General features: G+C 54.8%; 2 protein-coding genes and 1 long non-coding RNA gene across 3 annotated transcripts in view; 1 reads left to right on the top strand and 2 right to left on the bottom strand.

The window, feature by feature from the left end:
- The window catches only part of LOC146767152 (uncharacterized), a 221295-nt gene that overhangs the window by 19723 nt on the left and 182263 nt on the right, over positions 1-19309 (bottom strand). The gene's annotated exons all lie outside the window — the stretch shown is intronic.
- Positions 738-6776, top strand: LOC144246439 (tapasin-like). The gene is made up of 7 exons (XM_085581099.1): positions 738-1225; positions 2358-2543; positions 3327-3551; positions 4389-4627; positions 5105-5234; positions 5435-5773; positions 6527-6776. The coding sequence occupies exons 1-7, from the start codon at positions 850-852 to the stop codon at positions 6625-6627; spliced, it is 1596 nt and encodes a 531-aa protein (XP_085437225.1). The 5' UTR covers positions 738-849; the 3' UTR covers positions 6628-6776.
- Positions 15296-17104, bottom strand: LOC144246372 (uncharacterized). Its single transcript, XR_014955907.1, has 2 exons — positions 16385-17104; positions 15296-15934 (listed from the first exon to the last, which is right to left on the bottom strand). It is a non-coding gene; the product is annotated as an uncharacterized LOC144246372 (long non-coding RNA).

The raw sequence follows: 19309 nt of genomic DNA, 5'->3' as shown, positions 1-19309 counted from the left end.
GCGCTGCTCCGGCAGCGGCTCCTGCCCGGCCCCGGCGGGAAGGAGACCGCGGGCAGCCGCTCCCGCAGCGCCCTCAGCCCGGGGCCGGCACGGGCCGGACACGGCACCGGCGAGCCGCCGGAGCCCCCTGCCGCCCCCTCCGCCCGCAGCCGGCCCCGAGCCCCCGCAGAGCCCAGCGCGGCTCCCACCTGCGCCGGGGCCGCCTCCGAGCTCCGCCGCCGCCGCCTCACCGCGCTCCGGCCGCTGCCGCCGCTGCCGGGCCCGCGCAGCCGCTCGGCCAATGGCGGCGCTGCGCGGCCACGGCCGCCCTCAGCCCGCCGCCGGGGCCGCGCCGCGCCCCGCTCCCACCAATCAGCGCGCCGCGACCGCGACTGACGGCACCGGCGGCCAATGGCAGCGAGCTCGGGGCGGGCTCTGCGCACGGCCCCGCCTCGCCCCGCGCTCTCGGCGCCCCCGGGCTGCGTGAGGGGAAAGCCGGAGATGAGGAACAGCCCCGGCACGGGCCCGGCCCGAGCCGGGATTGAGCTGCCCACACAAACAAACTTCTCCGCGCCTCCCGCCACGGCTTTCCCGGCCCTGCGCCTCCCGTGCCTCCGCCTCTGCGGGAAGCCCAGGAGCCTCACTTCTCCTGCCCCTCGTTAGCGCATCAGTGCTTCGCTTTGATTTCCCCCGAAAAGGGAAACCTGCCCCAAGCCCTGTGGGTGGGTGGGGCAGGGGAGAGATTTCTGGCAGAAAACTCCAAAGACTCGGAGCAGAAGGAGAAGTCAGTGCAGAGCCTTAAATGCAGCTTTCCCCACGCCTCCCTGCTCCCAGCTGCACCTCCTCCCCCGGCAGGGCAGGAGACAGGGAATGGGGCCATGCTCAGCTCATCCCCCGGGGCTTCTCCCTCTGCTCAGGGACAGGAGTCGTTCCCTGCTGCACCCTGCGCTCTCTCCCGGCCGAGACTTCTCCAGGAACTTCTCGGAGCGGAGTCCATCCCCTGGGCACAGCCCCCTCCGAGTGCTGCAGCGTGGGTCACTGTGCCACGGGCTCAGTCCTGCCAGGGTCCCTGAGGAGAATTTTGGGGTTTGGGGCGTGGCCGGAGCTCCCGGGGGGAATTTTGGGGCGGTTTTGGGGATTTGTGGCGGTTTTGGGGATTTGTGGCGGTTTTGGGGATTTGGGGCGGGTTTGGGCGGGGCCAGAGCGAAAGCGAAAGCGATGGCGGGAGCGCGGCTGGCGCTGGCGGGTGAGGAAGGGGCGAAAAACCCCAAAAATCGGGATCCCAAATCCGCCCCGACCCCAAATCCCGGCGGATCCGAGCCCCGCCCCCCCCCCTCAACCCCAAATCCTGGGAAATCCCCTCAAATTTCGGAAAACCTCAAAAATCCATAACCCCAAAAATCGGAACCCCCAAATTCGGGACATTCCCGGAACCGGGACCCCCAAAATTCCCCACTCAAAACTTCCCAAATTCCTGCACTCCCCCCCCACCAAAAAAAAAAAAAAAACTGCCTCAAATCTCCCCGGGGACCCCAAAATCTTCCCCAAGACCCCCCCCCCAGCACCCCCAAATCCTTCAAAGACCCCCCAAATCCTGTCCAGGACCCCTTTGCGACCCCCCAAAATCCCCCAGGAACCCCCCAAAGTCCCCCAGGAGCCCCCAGATCCCCCTATACCCCACCCCGGCACCCCCAGATCCCTTCTCGGACCCTCCCCAGGACCCTTCAAAATCCCCCAGGACCTGCCGAATTCCCCCCAACCCCCCCCCAAGGCCCCCCAGGTCCCCTTGGACCGCCCGAAATCCCCCAGGACTCCCGAATTTCCCCCAGACCCCCCCAGGACTCCCCTAAATCCCCCCAAGGACCCCCCGGATCTTCCTCAAATCTCCCGAAGCCCTCTTGAAATCCCCCAGGACCCCCCAAACCCCCTCGGGATCCCCTAAACCACTCCGGACCCCCCCTGGATCCCCCCAAATCCCCCACGACCTCCCTAATCTCCCCCAAAACTCCCCCAGGACCTCCCAAAACCTGTTCAGGACCACCTAAACGCCCCCCAGGACCCCCACAACCACCCCAGGACCCCCCCAGATCCCCCCCAGGCTCCCCCGAAATGCCCCCTAAGACGCCCCCAAATCTCTCCAGGAGTCCCCAGAGCCCCCCCTGGATTCCGAAAGCCCCCTAGAACCTTCCCAAATTCCGCCAAACTCCCCTCAAATGCCCCCGAAACGCTCCCAAAACCCCCCATGACCCCCCAAAACCCCTCTTTGTCCACCCAAGACCCCCAAAATCCCCCCCAAATTCCCCCAGACCCCCTAGGACCCCCCACATCCCCTCTTTGCCCCCTCAAGCCCCCCCAGCCCCATATTTTTGCCCCCCCAGGGCTGTTCCTGGCCTGGGGGGGGGTGGCGGTTTTTGGGGACCCCCCCCCCGCCCTGCGCTGCCCCCTGCTGGACGAGCGCGGCGCCCCCTCCCCCCGCGGGGCCCTGCTCCGGCTTCTGGGGGGTCCCGAGGCTCCCCCGGCCCCCGGCCCCCCGCGGGACCCCCAGAACGCCTTCGATGTCATCGGTGCGAGACCCCCCAGTTGAGGGGGACCCCCGCGGTTCTGGGGGGGGGCGGGAAAGGCTTCTGGGGGGTCCTGGGGGGGTTCGGGAGTGATTTTGGGGGGTCCTGGGGGGGGTTGGGGGCGATTTTGGGGGGTTTTGGGGGCGATTTTGAGGGCGATTTTGGGGGGTTTTGGGGGCGATTTTGAGGGGTTTTGGGGGCTTTTGGGGGTTTTTCTGGGGGGGTTCAGGGGCGGTTTTCAGGGGATTTTGGGGGGTTTTTGGGGGCGATTTTTGAGGGCAATTTTGGGGGGCTTCTTGGGGTGTTCTGTGGATGTTTTGGGGGCATTTTTGGGGGATTCTAGGGGGTTTTGGGGGCATTTTTTGGGGTTGTTTTGGGGTGACTCCTGGAGGGTTTTAAGGGAATTTTGGGGGAAATTTTTGGTGTTTTTTTGTGGGGTCCTGGGGGGGGGTTGGGGGTGATTTTTGGGGGTTTTGGGGGGATTTTGGGTGGATTTGCTGTGATTTTGGAGTGCAGCTCACCCCCTGCTCTTTCCCTTTTCCTGCAGTCCCCTGGGGGGTGCTGAGGGGATTTTGGGGGTATTTGATGGAATTTTGGGGGTATTTGATGGAATTTTGGGGGTATTTGATGGGATTTTGGGGTGCAGCTCACCCCCTGCTCTTTCCCTTTTCCTGCAGTCCCCTGGGGGGTGCTGAGGGGAGTTTGGGGGGATTTGATGGAATTTTGGGGGTGTTTGGTGGGATTTTGGGGTGCAGCTCACCCCCTGCTCTTTCCCTTTCCCTGCAGACCCCTTGGGGGTGCTGGGGGAATTTTGGGGTCCCTCCCGGCTGCCCCCCCGGTGCGAGCTCAGCCCCACGGCGCCGCTGCTGCCACCCCCGGGGACGTCCCCGGGGTCCCCGCAGTGCCACCCCGGGCTGGGGACGCGCTGGTGGCTCCTGGCCCTGGGGACACCCGAGGGGGAGGGGACGGCGCTGCTGCAGCAGCGGGGAGGAGACCCGCCGCTCCTCAACGGTGAGGGGACACCGGGGACAGCTCTGTGTGTCACCTGTGTCACTGTCACCTGTGTGTGGCACCTGGTCACCTGTGTCATTGTCACCTGTGTGTGGCACCTGTGTGTCACTGTCACTTCTGTGTCACCTGTGTTTGCCAGCTCTGTGTTTGTCACCTCTGTGTTTGCCACCCCACGGCTCCAAACGTCCCCGGTGTCACCCCATGTTCCCCATGCCAATATCCCAATGTCCCCATTGTCCTCACATGCACAACATCACCCCACTGTCCTGATGCCCCCACACTGTCCCCATGTCCCCGATGTCCCTGATGTCCCCAATGTCCACCCATTATCCCCAATGTCTCTGATGTCCCCGATGTCCCCCCACTGGGGGACAATGGGGACAATGGGGGGACATCAGGGGCATCGGGGACATTTCCCCAATGTCCCGGATGCTACTGATGTCCCCGATGTCCCCCTATTGTCCCCATTATCCCACACATCTCCATTGTCCCCTTGTCCCCGATGTCCCCCCATTGTCCTCATGTCCCCCATTATCCCCATGTCCCCGGTGTCCCTAGTGTCCCCAGTGTCCCCCCGCCGGTGATGCCCTGCCCCACCCCGCAGTGTCCCTGATATCCCCCCATATCCCCGGTGTCCCCGATGTCCCTAGTGTCCCCACACATCCCCGATGTCCCTGATGTCCCCACACATCCCCGATGTCCCCAGTGTCCCCGATGTCCCCGCACCCCATGACTACCCTGTCCCGCCCCACAATGTCTCTGACATCCCCCCACATCCCCGATGTCCCCAGTGTCCCCGATGTCCCCACACCCCTGATGCCCTGTCCCACCCCTCAGTGTCCCTGTTAGTGTCCACGCGGACACCGCAGACGCGGGCGCTGCTGGGGGCGCCGGGGCGGCTGCACTGCGCCTTCGCGCCCCCGGCCGAGCCCTTCACGCTGCAGTGGCTGCGGCACCGCCACGGCGCCACGCGGCGCCTGCTGGCCTTCGACTCGGCCACCGCCCGCCGCACCGAGGCCGCGCCGGGGGTGCTGCTGTTCCTGGGGGGCCACGGGAGCCCCCCCGGCACCGCGCAGGTGAGGGGAGGGGAGGGGCTGCGGAGCCCTGCGGGGACAGCGGGGGGCGCCACCGAGCAGGGGGGTGTCGGTTGCTCCCGGCCGCCTCTTGGCCACTATGGGGCGCCACTGAGCAGCCTCGGTCCTCCCGGCCGCTAGGGGGCGCTGGGGGCATGAAACCGCTTTTGTCATCCTGGCCACCAGGGGGCGCCGCTGGCACTGGAAAGCCTCGGTCCTCCCGGCCGCTAGGGGGCACTGCGGGCATTGAACAGTTTTTGGAAAGTTTTGGGAGCATTTTTCAGGGAAAATTTTTGGGAAGTCCTGGGGGGGTTCGGTGAGTGATTTTGGGGGGTTTTGTTGTGGGGGGGCTTGGAAGCATTTTTTGTGTTTAGGGGGGTCGTTTTTGGGGGCATTTTTTGGGGGTTTTTGGGCACGGCCATGGTCCTCCCGGTTACCGGGGGGTGCCGCTGAGGCCGAACGTTTCCTCGGTCCTCCCAGCCGCCGGGGGGCGCCAGGGAGGTGTCGCTGCAGCTGCCGCCGCTCTCGGTGTCGGACGACGGCGCCTTCGTCTGCTCCGTGAGCACGCCCCGCGGGCAGGTGCAGCAGGTGCTGCGGCTGTGCCTGATTGGTCAGTGCCGGGAATGGGCGGGGCCGGGGCTCCCAGTATGTCCCAGTCCCTCCCAGTACTTCCCAGTTCCCTCCCAGTATGTCCCAGTCTTCTCCCAGTATGTCCCAGTTCCCTCCCAGTTCCCTCCCAGTTCCTTCCCAGTCCCTCCCAGTCCCTCCCAGTCCCTCCCAGTATCCCCAGCTCACTGTCTCGTGTCCCAGCCCCTCCCCGGGTGTCCCTGCTGCCGTCCCGGCTGTCCCCGGGGCTCCCGGCCGAGCTGCGCTGTGACGCCGTCGGCTTCTTCCCGCTGGACGTGGAGATCCGCTGGGAACACCGCACCCACGGACACACCCGGCCACGCCCTGGGGACACCTTGGGGTACAGCCCGGTGACCACCCTGGGGCCCAGCTGGAGCTCCGGGCACCGGCGCGCGGCCGACGGCACCTTCAGCCGCAGCGCGGGGCTGCGCGTGGCTGCGGCAGCGCCGGGGGACAGCTACAGCTGCCTGGTGACACACGCGGCGTGGGACACCCCACACCGGGTCACTGTGGTGGTGGCAGGTGAGGGACACCTGAGGATACACCTGGGGACATCAGGGACGGGGTTTGGGGACACCTGGGGACATCAGGGACAGGGTTTGGGCACAGCTGGGCATATTAGGGACATCAGGGACAGGGTTTGTGGACACCTGAGGACATCAGGGATGGAGTTTGGGAGACTTGAAAACATCAGGGATGCGGTTGGGGACAACTGGGGACATCAGGGATGGGGTGTGGAGGGTCTTGGGACACCAGGACTGGGGTTGGGGACATCTGGGATGGGGTTGGGGACATCAGGAATGGTGTTGGGGACATTGAGGATAGAGTTGGGAACACCAGGATGGGGTTGGGGACATCAGGAGTGGGGTTGGGGACACTTGGGGACATTAGGAACGGGGTTTGGAGGGTCTTGGGACACCAGGGATGCCTGGGGACACTGGGGACAGGGTTGGGGACACCTGGGATGGAGTTGTGGACACTGGGGACAGGGTTGGAGACACCTGGGAAGGGGTTGGGGATATCTGGGACAGGGTTGGGGGCACCTGGGATGGGGTTGGGGATACTGGGGACAGGGTCGGGGACACAGGCATGGAGATAGGGACAGCTGGGATGGGGTTGGGGACACTGGGGACAGGGCTGGGATCTCCTAAGGGACATCAAGAGCGAGCTGGGGACATTGCGGGGTGGCCGGTGCCACCAGGACGGGCTCGGTGCCACCCAGGGGTGTTGGTGTCACCTGGGGGTGTCAGTGATGTGTCCCCAATGTCCCCACAGGTGCCACCATGCCCAGCGTGGAGGACATGGCGGGGATGGCCCTGGTGGCCTTCGTCATCGAGGGGCTCAGCCTGCGCCTGTGGCCCTCGGCGGGGAGGTGACACCGGTGTCCCCAATGTCCCCGGTGTCCCCCTTCATCTCCATGTCCCCATGTCCCAGGTGTCCCCAGTGTCCCAATGTGTCCCCTCCTCTTCTCTCTCACTCCAGGGGGGCTCTTCATGTGACAGCTCCAATGTCCCCAAACCCCCAAAAATGTCCCCAACTCCCCCCAAAAATGTCCCCAACCACAAATGTCCCCAAGCTCCCCAAACTTCCCCAATGTCCCCAAATGTCCCCAATGTCTCAATGTCCCCAAATGTTCCCAAATGTCCCCAGTGTCTCAAAGTCCCCCCATTGTCCCCAAGATGTCCCCAAACATTTCCAGAATAAACGGGGGGGTGGGGGGGAGTGACATCCCCCACAAACCGATGCATCCTGAGTGGGGATTGGGGACATTTGGGAACATCTGCGGACATTTCTGGAGATTTTGGGATGTTGGGGAGTTTGGGGACATTTAGGGAGGTTTGGGGACATTTGGGAACATTTGGGGACATTGGGGGCACCGGGGGGGTTGGTGACACTTGGGGAGTTTGTTCCAGTTTGGATTTTAAGGTTCTTTTTTAAAGCATTGATTAAAAAACCCAAAGCACGAATTTAAAGTCATTAAAGAACCAATTACCCAGCTCCAATTGTTCACTGAATTTTTTTAAAAAAGCAATTTTAAAAAAGTTCTGTTTCCCATTTTAATGATTTTTCAGCAAATCTTCATTTTTGTCATGGGAGAGAGAAGGGCAAAAAAAGGAGAAAAAAATGGGGAAAAAAAGGAAAAAAAAGGAGATTTCCATTCCCATTGTTCCTTCATCTCCACACATCCAAATCAAGAGCAGGGAGTTATCAATAATCAATAGAAGGGAGTTATAAATAATCAATAGCAGATTATTATAAATCAATGGCAGGGAGTTATCAATAGTCAATAGCAGCGCATCATTCAATCTGCATTTTTCACAATATTACAAAGAAATCACTCAAATATTCATGATTGATTATTGGTTATTAATTAATAACATTACAAAGAAATTGATCCAGTATCAATAATTCATTGATTATTAACTAATCAATATTACAGAGAAAGCAATCCAATATTGTCCAAGACTGAAGAAAAAAAACCAAACATTTTCCTGTTACCATCTGAGTAGGAGTTGCCTCGGGGCAGTTTTCCTTATCTGCTGTTAATGGCCCCATCAATGCCTGGCCACATGACTCAGAGATAACACCGTCCAGGAGGAGGAGGTGATTAAGGACACACCTCGTGACTCATAATGACCCATTGTGAGATGCTCTGCCCAAGGGAAGGAGCTAGGCATTCCCACCTGGATAAAACTGGGGATTTCTAGACAGAGGGGAGCCTTTCCACAGGTTCTCTGAGAAGACACAGCAACTACATCTGCCATCCCAAGAGGACTGCAGCTCTTCCAATTCGGACTGCTACCAGCACGCTGGCCAGGTTGTATTCTGACTTTGTCAGTAGCCTTTCCCTTTGTATTATTGCATGTATTTTTGTCCTTTTCCCCTTTTCCCAATAAATTGTATTTCTGACTTGGAGTCTCTCACTGGTTTTACTTTCAAACCAGAACACATCACAAGTGACTTGTGGGAAGAGCAAATCTTCCTCAAGGCATTTTATGGAGGGTTAAGTTTAATTTCTGCTGAGTTCGTTTTGTCCAGTGCTCAGAGGATGCTCAAGGGGTCTCTGGTTTTGGTTTGGCCCCAGTTTTCTTCTGATTTGTCTTTATCACTTAAAAACACCTTAAAAATGGCTAAAAAGAGTATTGACCAGACATGTCAAAAATCCCACCATTTAAAAGGTATTTGAGGTGGAATTTATGGTTTGGGAACATATTCTGGAGGATCTGTGGATTCTTGGGGGATATCTGGTAGTATTTTCCATACCTTTCCATTCCAAATGCCAAGGTGGATTGGTCTGTCACCTCAAAATGACTCAATCCCACTCAAAACTTCTCAATCTTACCCCAAAATAGGTGAATCCCACCTCAAAATGGCTGGTTCCCACCTCAGTCCCATGCCAAAATAATTTGATTCCTCAGCCTCCAGGGTGAGATAGAGTTGGAAGGAGATTGGGAGAAGTGAGATCCAAATTTGAGGTTGTGGGATCGGGATTGTGTGGGGCTGGGCGAGTGTGATTTATTTTGATAATAAATAAAACTATCAGAATTATTGATTTCTGTCCCATTAATTTTCTGTCAGCTCTGGTTTACTTTTCAAAGTGCCGCCTCCTCAGCTGATTTTGTTTGTGTCCTCCTGTCCCTGACTGAAAAGCAAGATGTGTTCTATTTGCCATCTGTATGGCAGTTGTCCTGTGTTAAGTGGGCAGTTTTTCCTTATCTCTTCCACAATCAATCCTCCCTCAAGGGAGACATCTGCTGATAATGGGCTATTGAATGTCACAGCATGACTGATAAGAACTGTAACATCCCATTGTGAGATGCTCCGCCCAGAGGGAGGAGCCAAGCATTCCTACCTGCATCTAGTCTTGAGATTATGGCCCACCAACACATCTTTTTCTGGGCTGGATTTTCCCAGAGGAACAGCTGCCCCTTCCTCTTCAGAAGAAGATTTCCATTCCTACAGGATCACTTCTCCAACAGAACCACACCTGACACTCCTGGAGGACTGCACCCACAGTTCCAATTAGACTGTGACCAACACCCTGTCCAACAGGGTGTCAGGTTGTATTCTGATTTTGTCAGTGTTGTTTCAGTTAACTGAAATGTTTATCTTTTAATTTTCTTCCCTAATAAAAAACTATTATTCCTGCTCCCATATTTTTACCCAACAGCCCCCCTTAATTTCCAATTTATAGCAATTCAGAAAGAAAGAGTCTACATTTTTCCATTTCAGGGGAGGCCCCTGCCTTTCTTAGCAGACACCTGTCATTCCAAACCAAAACACCTCCTTTCTCTCCTGCCTCTCTTTACCTGCTCTGTTTCTCTCTCAGTGTCTCCCTTGACCCAGGGCAGCTCCCACCAAAGACCCTGCCCTGATTTCATTCCCAATCCATGAGCTGCAACAACTACGGGTGAAATTATGAAGGCTGGCAGTGAAATGTCACTGTAAGATCTCGCTCCACTTGGCTTTTGGCTCTTCCATAAGAGCTTTTCCTTCAAGGGCAGGAACATTTTTCCTGGAAGGGAACTGCAATTCCAGCCCCTGGGAGTGTGTGCCATGGATCCCAGAGGGGCATTCCTGAGGCTTCCAGGGTGCTGCTCCTGCCGTGCCTCCCAAGGAGCTGTGCAGGGCAGGGGACAAGGTGCAGCAGCTGTGTTGGTGCTGCAGTGCCACAACAGGCCCTGGTTCCAGGAGTTTTCAAAACTGCAACAGCAGTTCCTGGGTTCCATGGTGCCCTGCTGTGTCCCCATGGATATTTGGTGTCATGAAGTTCTTCAGTGTCACAATGGCCACCTCACTCCATGAGCTTCTGCAGTGTCCAAATGACCTCCTTGGATGGGCTGTGTCACCATGGACCATTGGCTCCATGCAGCCCTGCTGGGTCACCATGGACTCCTTGGTTCCATGAGGTTCTGGAGGTGTCTCCATGGTCTCCTTGGATCCACAGTGTCACAATGGACCACTGGATCCACATGGCCCTGATGTGTCACTATGGCCCTTTGGTTCCATGGGACCCCAGGGTCACAATTGACTCCTTGCTTCCACGTCACCCACTCAGTGCCAAAATGGCCCCTTCGTTCCATGAGGAGCACAAAAGATTTATAGAAACATTGAGCAAATCCTGCTCAACACAGCTAGGAATATCTGCCTGCATTCCAGAAAGAGGTTAAAGGTGAGGATGGCACCAGCAGCTTCCATCTGCAACAGAGATCCAGGGAAAGGGCTGGGACAGAGAATTCAGCTGGGAGACTCAGAGAATTCTGCTTTCAGAGATCATTTCTGGTTACACTGTTCCTTGTAGAAAGGTGACACCATTCCAGGCAGCCTGTACTGAGCAGGTGGTTCCTGAGTGGGGTTTGTTGTTCAGGAAACCTGATCAAGCTTTTCCGTTCTTTCTTTCCCAAGAGGAAAACTTCTCCTGGGCCAGTATGCAGGCAGAGCCCTGAGGAGAGCAGGTGGGACACGGTGCAATGGGCTGGGACATGGAGCTGCAGAGCTCAGGGACAAGGTTCTGCTGCAGGGCACAGGGATGTCAGTGCCAGGTGGGCGATGTCAGACATGGTGAGCCTGGGGGTGAGGAGCAGCTTGTCCAAACAGGGTCAGCCCTTACGGGGCTCATTCTTCTACATGCCCAGACCTCCTAATGAGACAGTGAGCATCAAGATCACCTGGGGAATGCTTCTATCAGCTCTTCACTGAACTGGAAACTAAGAATACTCACTTGATTAAAGAAAAAAATTCAGGAAGTGCACTTGGAAATCTTCTTCCTTTACAAGGACTCCAAACTGACTCCAATCAGCTGCACAAGCCCAGGAGATTTGCAGACAATTGGATGAAGACAAAGCGCCCCTGAAGGATTCCTGCATTTTGATGATCCCCATGGTGGATTTGGGGCTTAGTCCAGAATCCTCAGGCACTGAGAGAAGGCTGAAGAAGCTGCTCAAGGAGTCAGAAGCAAAACTCCAAGTCCCTTGGAGCATCACTGGGCCCCACTGAGGGCAGGGACTGCCAAAGGCTCTCCAGGGACTGGTGAGAGCAGATCCTTGAGACCAGGATTCCAGGGAGCCCAAGGCTCAGAGCAGGGAACTGCAATGCTGAGCAAGGCCTGGGCTGGCTGGGGGAAGCAGAAAGGCCAAGCCCTGAGCCCAGCCTGGCACAGCAGGGCCTGTCCCTCACGGGTGGCTCGGGGCTGTTTGTGGGGCAGGGGGGATGTGAGGGGCAGCAAGGACAAATGTCACAAACCTGTGTGACCCTGCAGATCCTCATGGAACCAAGGGGCCAGTGTGACACTGTGCTGCCTCATGGAATCAAGGAGACCATTGAGAACTCAGAGACCCCAAGGAACCAAGGGTCCATGGTGACCCTGTGCAGCCGCAGTGTCACAGAGGAGCCATTGTGACACAGCGAGGGCACACGGAGCCGAGGGGCCACTGTGACACATCAGGGGTCTGTGGAACCACTAAGCCATTGCGCAATTGTGTCCTGGGTTATAAGATAAGTTTGTATTCTATTTGCCATCTGTTGGAAGTTGGGCAGGTTTGTTATCTCTCAAGAAGAATGGTTTGCTGGAAGAGGTAATGGTTTGTTAATGGGCCATTGACTGATTCAGTGCAGGGCTGGTAACATAACACCATCCCATTGTGAGATGTTCCACCCAGAGGGGGAAGCCAAGCACTCTTTTATTGTATAAAGGGGTAGCTTTTGGGGAGACGAAGCAGCTCTCTCTTTGCGGGATTTCGCAGAGAAGCAGCTCCTTCGGCGAGATTCCCAGAGAAGCGGCTGGAGCGCGGTGAGGCAGCGGCGGCGGAGCTCGGGGGCAACCCCGGCGCAGAGGAAGACCAGCCCAACTGCCACCAGATCTTCAGAGAAAACTATACCCTTCTAAAGCTCACCACTTCAGCTGCAATTCATCATCCACTGCAAGAGGAGCAGCTATCATTTTGACCGGACTGCTACCAGCACCCCGAATCCTCAGGTTCTGGACTTTATCACTAGTTTTGTTTGTACCGATTGCATTTGCCTTTTTAAATTGTTATCTAGTTTTCTCCTAGTAAAGAATTGTTACTCCCATTCCCATATCTTTGCCTGAGAGCCTTTTAATTTAAAAATCCTAGTAATTCGGAGGGAGGCGGTTTACCTTCTCCATTGCACAGGAGGCTTTTGACCTCCTTCACAGACTCCTGTCTTGTCGAACCAAGACACACTGCAAGGCCTCATGGAAGCACGGGGCCACTCTGACACTGCAGAATCAAGGGGAACATTGAGACACTCCAGGGCTTCATGGAACCAAGGAGATCATTGTGACATTGTGGGGTTCCACGCAACCAAGGGAACATGGAACAGGTCTGGCTACCTTGACCACCCAGGGGCCAATTCTCATCTCCCTGTGAAACACTGGGACCATGTGCTTTTCTTTCTTATGGGAAAAAAACATTCACCTCAACTAGGGGCACATGGCCAAAATTGGGCATTTGATGCCAGAATTCCCTATATCCAAGGATAGCTCCCAGATAAAAGCTGCCAGGACTGGCAAGTCTGGCTGGCCTTGTCTTCCTGAGGGCTGGCATTTATTTGCCTCAGAAACATGGGGGCTCTGTGCTTTCCTTCCTAATGTAATGGCCAAAACTAAGATTCCACCTCCGAAATGCCATATGGCCAAGGATAGCCTCTAAACAAAAGGGGCCAGGAAAGCCAGATCTCGCTGGCTTGGCCTAAGGCAACCTCTCATCTTCTTTCAGAACACTTGGACTGCACGCTTCTCTTACCCATGGGAAAAAAACCCATCTATCTTGACCAGGCGCCCATGGCCAAAACTGGGATTCCACCTCCAAAACAACATACAGCCAATGATTGCTCCCAAGTGAAATGCCAGGAAAGACAAGTCTGGCTGCCCTCGGACCTTTGGGGGCTGTCTCTCACCTGCCTCGAAACACTGGGGCTTGCTGCTTTCCTTCCTATGGAAATGAACTGTCCTTATGTATGAAGAAATGACCAAAAATGGAATTCAACCTCCGAAATTCCCTATATCCAAGGGTTGCTTTCAGACAAAAGCTATCAGGACAGAGAGGTCTGGCTGCCTTAGGCCTTTGATGGCTGCCTTTCATCTGCCCCTCAAACACCGGTGTTCCATCCATTCCTTCCTCCATAAAAGAACCATCCTTCTCCTCCAGGTGTCCATGTCAGAAACTGGGATGCCACCTCTAAAATTCCCTATATCCAAGGGTTGCTCCCAGCCAAAATCTGTCAGTACTGTCAAGTCTGTCTGGCCTTGGCCTCTGGTGGCTGCCCCTGCCACACTGGGGCTCGGTTCTTTCCTTCCCATGGAGATCACTGTGACACTGTGGGCACCTCATGGAACCAAGGGGATCATTGTGGCACCACTGGAGCCCATGGAACCAAGGGGCCATGGTGACACCGCGGGGCTTCATGGACCCAGAGACCATTATGACTCTGTGGGGCCTGATGGAACCATGGAGACCATTCCGACCCTGCAGGGCCTGGTGTCACCAAGGGGGCATTGTGACACCTCAGGGCCTCCTGGAAACAAGGGACCATTGGGACACTGTGGGGCCCCATGGAAGTGAGGGAACATGGACCAGGTCTGGCTGGCTTGGCCTGCCAGGGGCCACCTGACAGGTCTGGCTGATCTCAGAATGTCAAGGTCTGCCTCTCATCAGCTCCTGGAGCACTGGAGCTCCATGCTCTCCTCTGTATGGAAATAACCGTCTGTTATTTCACATGTCCATTGCCAAAATTGGTACCCTCCCTACAAAATTTCCTATTTGTAAGGGTATCTCTCAGAACACAATCTGGTGGCTCTGGCTGGCCTTTGCCTCTTGTGGTCACCTCTCATCCGCTCCTAAAACAGTGGTGCTCTGTTTCTTCATTCCTGTGGAAAAAAAAACTGGTCTTCACGTCCGGGGACCATGGCCAAAATTAGAATTAGCCACCGAGCCCAGCTGGGCTCATGGAACCATCTGCAGCCCTGGGCAGATATTGACTCTGCCAGTGCTGCCATCCTCCCTCCAGTGAGAGAAAAGGACACAGGGCAGGCACACAGAGGAGCAACATGAACACACCGAGGGCAGGGAAGGGGAAGTTGAGTCTCAGAATGGAGGGATGAGTGGATGCCTTGATCTTGGGGCTGAAATCCTCTGCTAAAGCTATGGAGAAGGATGTCATTGATACATCAGACACTCCTTTTCCCTATAAGGCATTGAAAAGTATGGGGAGATGACTTGTTCAGCAAAGGCCTCCATGCTAAAGTGAGCAAATGTTGCAGTAGGTGTGATCCCATGAGAAGTTTGAACCAAGAAAGAGAGCACAGTGATGAGACCCTGTGCCCTCAGGAAGAGGAAGACCTCTGTTCCCAGAGATGAAGATGATTTCAGAAATAGGTGAAAAGAACTTTTGCTATTAAACAGCTCATCTTTTAAGTAATATCCCATAACATTGGCTATAAAGACAGCTGTGGGAAAAGCTGTGGAAAAATGGGAGGGACTTCACAATTACAGATTTTCCTGGGCATCTGCTATTCATGGAAATTAAAAGCCATGAGATAACTGTTTTCTTGTGGAGAAGTCTCCATAACATTAACAAGAGGAACTTTTCTCCCTTTTAGCTGACAATTTAGGTTTGATCTCTTTACACTGTCAGGTTGTACGAAGAGGGGAAGTGTTCTGAAAGTTTTGTCCTGATTCTTTTTACCCTTTCTTTTAGTTACTGTTAATAAACTTTTCTTTAGAAATTTAAAAGTTTATTTTAAAGTTCTGAGCCTACTTTGCCTTTCTCCTAATCCTATCTCACAGCAGAAAATGAGTAAGTATATTCTAGCGAGTGCACTGGTAATTAGCCAACACTGAATCCACCACACTAATTAATGCATTGGCCAAGAAATCTCAAATTGGCAAACCAAAACCACTACAGAAACTTCCTGTCATGGTTTGACACTGGCACAATGCCAGTGCCCCAATGAAAATGTGATCCCTACCTTGAATGCTGTGAAGTGGAACCTAGAATAGAGCAAAGCAGGCCCAAGCTTAATAACAGGAAAAAAACTTTATTAAACTACTACTACAAAAGAAAAGAGAAAACTAAAGAAGGGGGAAAAAAAAACACACAAAGATCCAAATGAAAACCTTGCAAAACATTCCTCCCCCCACCACCCAACTCCAACAAACCACAGTGAGGCACAATCTGGACCCCAATCAGGTTTCCACCCTCCAAACAACCGATACTCAGTCCATCGAGGGAACAGAGTCTCTCCTGTGCCACAGACCCCCCAAGAAACACAGCTTCACATCCTGTGTTTCCATGTCACACATGGCACCGCCCGGAGAAAAAGTTTGCCATGGTGACCCTTCTCCTTTCCATGCACAGTGCTCTCACCACCAATGCATGGATGGTCAGACTGCTTTTAGGATTTTTCCTTTCAAGGATGCCCTGCCAAGAGGGGAGAAAACAACAGTTCAGTTCTTCATTGTTTGGGACCACAGTCCCCCCCATTTTCCCCTGGGGCCGAGGGCTCAAGAACAGAGATCTTCTTCTCTTCTCTTTCCTTTCCAGGGCAAGGGGGCGCCACCATAAACTCCCTAACCTTTTCTCTGTTCACTCCAATTTTGTCTTTTTCCCAGCTGAAGCAGGTCTCTTGACTCACTGGCATCCTCCCAAAACCTAGTCCCTCTTGAAGGAGAAGATTGGTTCAGGTTGTGGCTAACACGGAAAAGTCCAGCCAAAAGCCACTCCTTGTCCCCCTCCCCTCTAGAATTCCTCCTTCCAACATCCCAGGGTCCAAGGTGTCCCTCTTCCTCTCTTTCAAACCGAGGAGAGGAAAGGAAAATTCACAAACCTTTCATTTTCTCAAGAAAGGGTTAAAAGTCTGAACTCCCAGGGATGGCTCGATGCCCGGACATCCAGCAACTCCCACACAACTGGGCACCTTGGAGCTCCCCCCGCTCCTCCTTCCTTGTGGTGGAATTGCTGACAGGACAGGATCGCCGCTGTCTCTTTCTCTCTCCCCCTCCGGAGAGAAACCGGGGGGGGGGGGGAAATGGAGACATCCCAGATTTCTTCCACCCTTCCATCTGCAGGGGCCAGCCCGGTTCCAGTCCTTCCACCACCCTTGGGGCCTACCTTTCAGGCCATGGGGGCTTCCCCTCCCCCACCCAGCTTGTGGCTGGGCAGGGGAGGTTTGCACTGCACGCTGACCGGAACCAAAGAGAGCGAGTTCCCCTGGGAATTCTGCTTTCAACCCTCTGTGTTCTCAGAGGCGTGTCTACTTTCAATTGGTCAATATCTAAATTGACCTCTTCCTTCCGGAAAAAAATTCTCTTTCCGTGTCAAACCACGACACTTCCTGATCCACTGCCCCAGACAAGAGAGAAATCAAGGCAGAGCCATGGTTTGTCAGGACTTGTTTGATCCGAATGAGCCCCATGGTGCATTTGGAGCTGAGCCCCGGAATCTCACAGCCTGAGAGGAGATTGCACAAACCTTTACAGGAGTAAAAGTCAAGAGGAAACACCCAAGGTGTCTCAAGGCATTAATGGGACCCACTGAGGTCCATCCCCAACACAGAGTCTTCGTGGATTCCTTGGAAAAGAGAACTGGAGACCAGGATGGCACAAAAACCTCTCAGAAACTGAAAATGGCACAAAAACCTCTCCGTTTTGAAAGGACAATCCAAAGTACCCTAAGAACCTTGAGGATCTCAAAGCATTAATGAGCCCCACTGAGTGTCAGTACAAAGCTCTCATGGGACTCCTTAAAGCAGATAATTGGGGCCATGATTGCACAAAGCTCTCAGAGACTGCAAGGCAAAAGCCAAACCCAAAGTCCTTTGAAAAACCTGCAGTCCCTGGGAGTATGAAGGAGCCCCCAGGGCCATTCCTGACCAAGGCTCCCCAGGGACTCCTTCCAGCAGATCCTTGAGGCCACTGGGATGTGGGCATGGGGGGGATGCTGAGGGCAGGAGCAGGGGCTGACAGTGCCCAGCCTGGCTGGGGCTGTGCCAGGAGGCCCCAGGGCCTCAGGACAAGGTGTCTCCTCACAGCCCTTGGTGGCACAGACCCTGCTGTGCCCCAGGGTACCAAGACTTGGCTTCTCTTTGTCCCCACCTGGCATCAGTGCCTCCAGTTCTCTGCTCGGCCTGGGGCCTGGGGACACTTTCTCAGTCGTGTCCCTCAGTGGGACCCATTAAAAGTCCCAGAAACTTTGGAGCTGGATTGCGACTTGGAGTTCTGCAGAGGTTTCTGCAGCTCCCTCTCAGGGCCTGATGTTCAGGGCCTGAGCACAAAGCCCCAGAGGGTCATTAAAGTCCTTGTGCTGTGTCTGTGCTGCTGAGCTGGGCCGGGCTCCTGGCACAGAGGGTGATCCTGGTAACCAAGCAGAGCTTCAAAAGCACATTTCTCTTGCTGAGCAGCTCTTCTCCCAGCCCAGCAGGGCTGGGGCACTGCCTGCAGCCAGCCCGGGCACAGCACAGAGGCACAGAGAGCTTCAATCAGTCAGGGCTGGGAAGAGGCTGAGAAGTGCCTGGGGCAGAATCACTGCCAGCCCTTGGCACAGGAACCTCTGGCTGCAGGACAATGCAGCTGCAGCTCCTGGAGAGATCTCCTAAAGCTGGAACATGCCAATGCCCACAGAGCCTGTGAGTGCATTCTCTGCTCATCTCCTGTGCAGAGCAGCCAGGGGTGCCCAGGGCTGTCCTGCAGAGCAGGGTCCTGCAGCCCAGGGCGCTGTGCTGGGCCAGGGACTCTGCTGCCTGCCAGGGACAGCTCTCAGCCGGCCCTGGAGCTGCTCCCAGCGCTGGCCAGGAGCTGTGGGGGGAAGGAGCCACCCTGAGCAGGGCAGGTGCTGCTGCTGAGAGGGGCTGGCTGGGGCAGGGCTGCTCCCAGCTCCAGACCAGCCTGGGCACAGCTCCGGGGGACACTTCCCAAAGAAGGTAAGCCTGGGATTGCTGTAAAGGTCAGGAGTTTTCCTGAGAGTGTTTTCTATTTCCTGCTTGGAGCAATATGGGAAAGTTGGGGTGATGAAAAAAACATTTTTGTTTTATACATTTTTCATATATTTGTACCTCTGTAAATTACTATTTTATAGTTATATACTATTATATAATTATAAAATTATAATCCTTATTAACTATTAAACTCTAATTAACTCTATTGAAATACTATTATATAACTGTAATCCTTAAATAACTCTAGTACATTTCCTTACTTTTATTTTAGATTTTAGAAGAATAAACTGACTGCCTAAACACATTCCTGAAATACTGCATAGTCTTATTATCAGGAAGAGGAGCTACGAGAACAACATTTTGGTTTTCGACCAAAATGTGAGCAGTCACAACAAAAAGTAAAGGCATAGAAGCCCTTGGACCTACTCCAATGGTTTGAGCCTGGGGAGTATAACTGGGGCAACTGAATCTCCTATTGGATGTTCCTATTAAATACCCTAATTAATTAACCGTAATAAATTGTTGAAATCAGGGACTGGGTGTCCCCTGGGGACACCTGGAACCCTCCAATAAAGGTCTGTTTTTTACTGTAGTCTTCTAACACTGTTGCAAGGGTTTTTATTTTTTTTTTTTTTCTCTTTTGATTATAGACACCAGGGGGATGAGAGAAGCAGAACAGGAATTGTAATCCCAGAATGACAGAACATTCTGAGTTGAAAGGGACACACAGGATCATCAAAGGAATGTTTGAACATTTACAGAGACTCCAGAACGGTGACTTTGGGTGGTCAGTCTCTCTGCTGGGAGCCTCCCAAAGGGCCTTCAGCCACTCCTCAGCCCTGGGCAGCAGCAGCATCACCTCTGCAGGGCCCAGCAGGGCTCTCCTGAGCTGCCCTTGCCCAGCTGCACACAGAGCCTGCCCCAGCCAGGGCCCTGCACACAGGCAGGTTTCTGTAGGGCCGGGCCGAGGGCACACAGGGTGGGATGGGCTCTGTGAGCGCTGGCAGGGACAAGGCACCTCTCAGGAGGGGATGTCCAGGTCCAGGGAGATGCTCAGGGAAGCAGAGGGGGCTGAACAGAGCAGTGCTGGGGGAACAAGCCCA

The sequence above is a fragment of the Lonchura striata genome, chromosome 5 (genome assembly GCF_050655825.1).
Source record: "Lonchura striata isolate lonStrDom1 chromosome 5, ASM5065582v1, whole genome shotgun sequence".
In the NCBI taxonomy this organism is placed as follows: Eukaryota; Metazoa; Chordata; class Aves; order Passeriformes; family Estrildidae; genus Lonchura; species Lonchura striata.
Note: the sequence above shows the minus strand (reverse complement) of the source record. Positions and strands in the feature narration are given on the sequence as shown.

Excerpts from the sequence above, each read along its gene's own strand:
- LOC144246439 (XM_085581099.1), top strand. The coding sequence starts at position 850 with ATGGGGCCATGCTCAGCTCATCCCCCGGGGCTTCTCCCTCTGCTCAGG. Across the intron at positions 4,628-5,104 it reads GCCCCCCCGGCACCGCGCAG|CCGCCGGGGGGCGCCAGGGA; the intron begins GTGAGGGGAGGG and ends CGGTCCTCCCAG. Across the intron at positions 5,235-5,434 it reads GCTGCGGCTGTGCCTGATTG|CCCCTCCCCGGGTGTCCCTG; the intron begins GTCAGTGCCGGG and ends CTCGTGTCCCAG.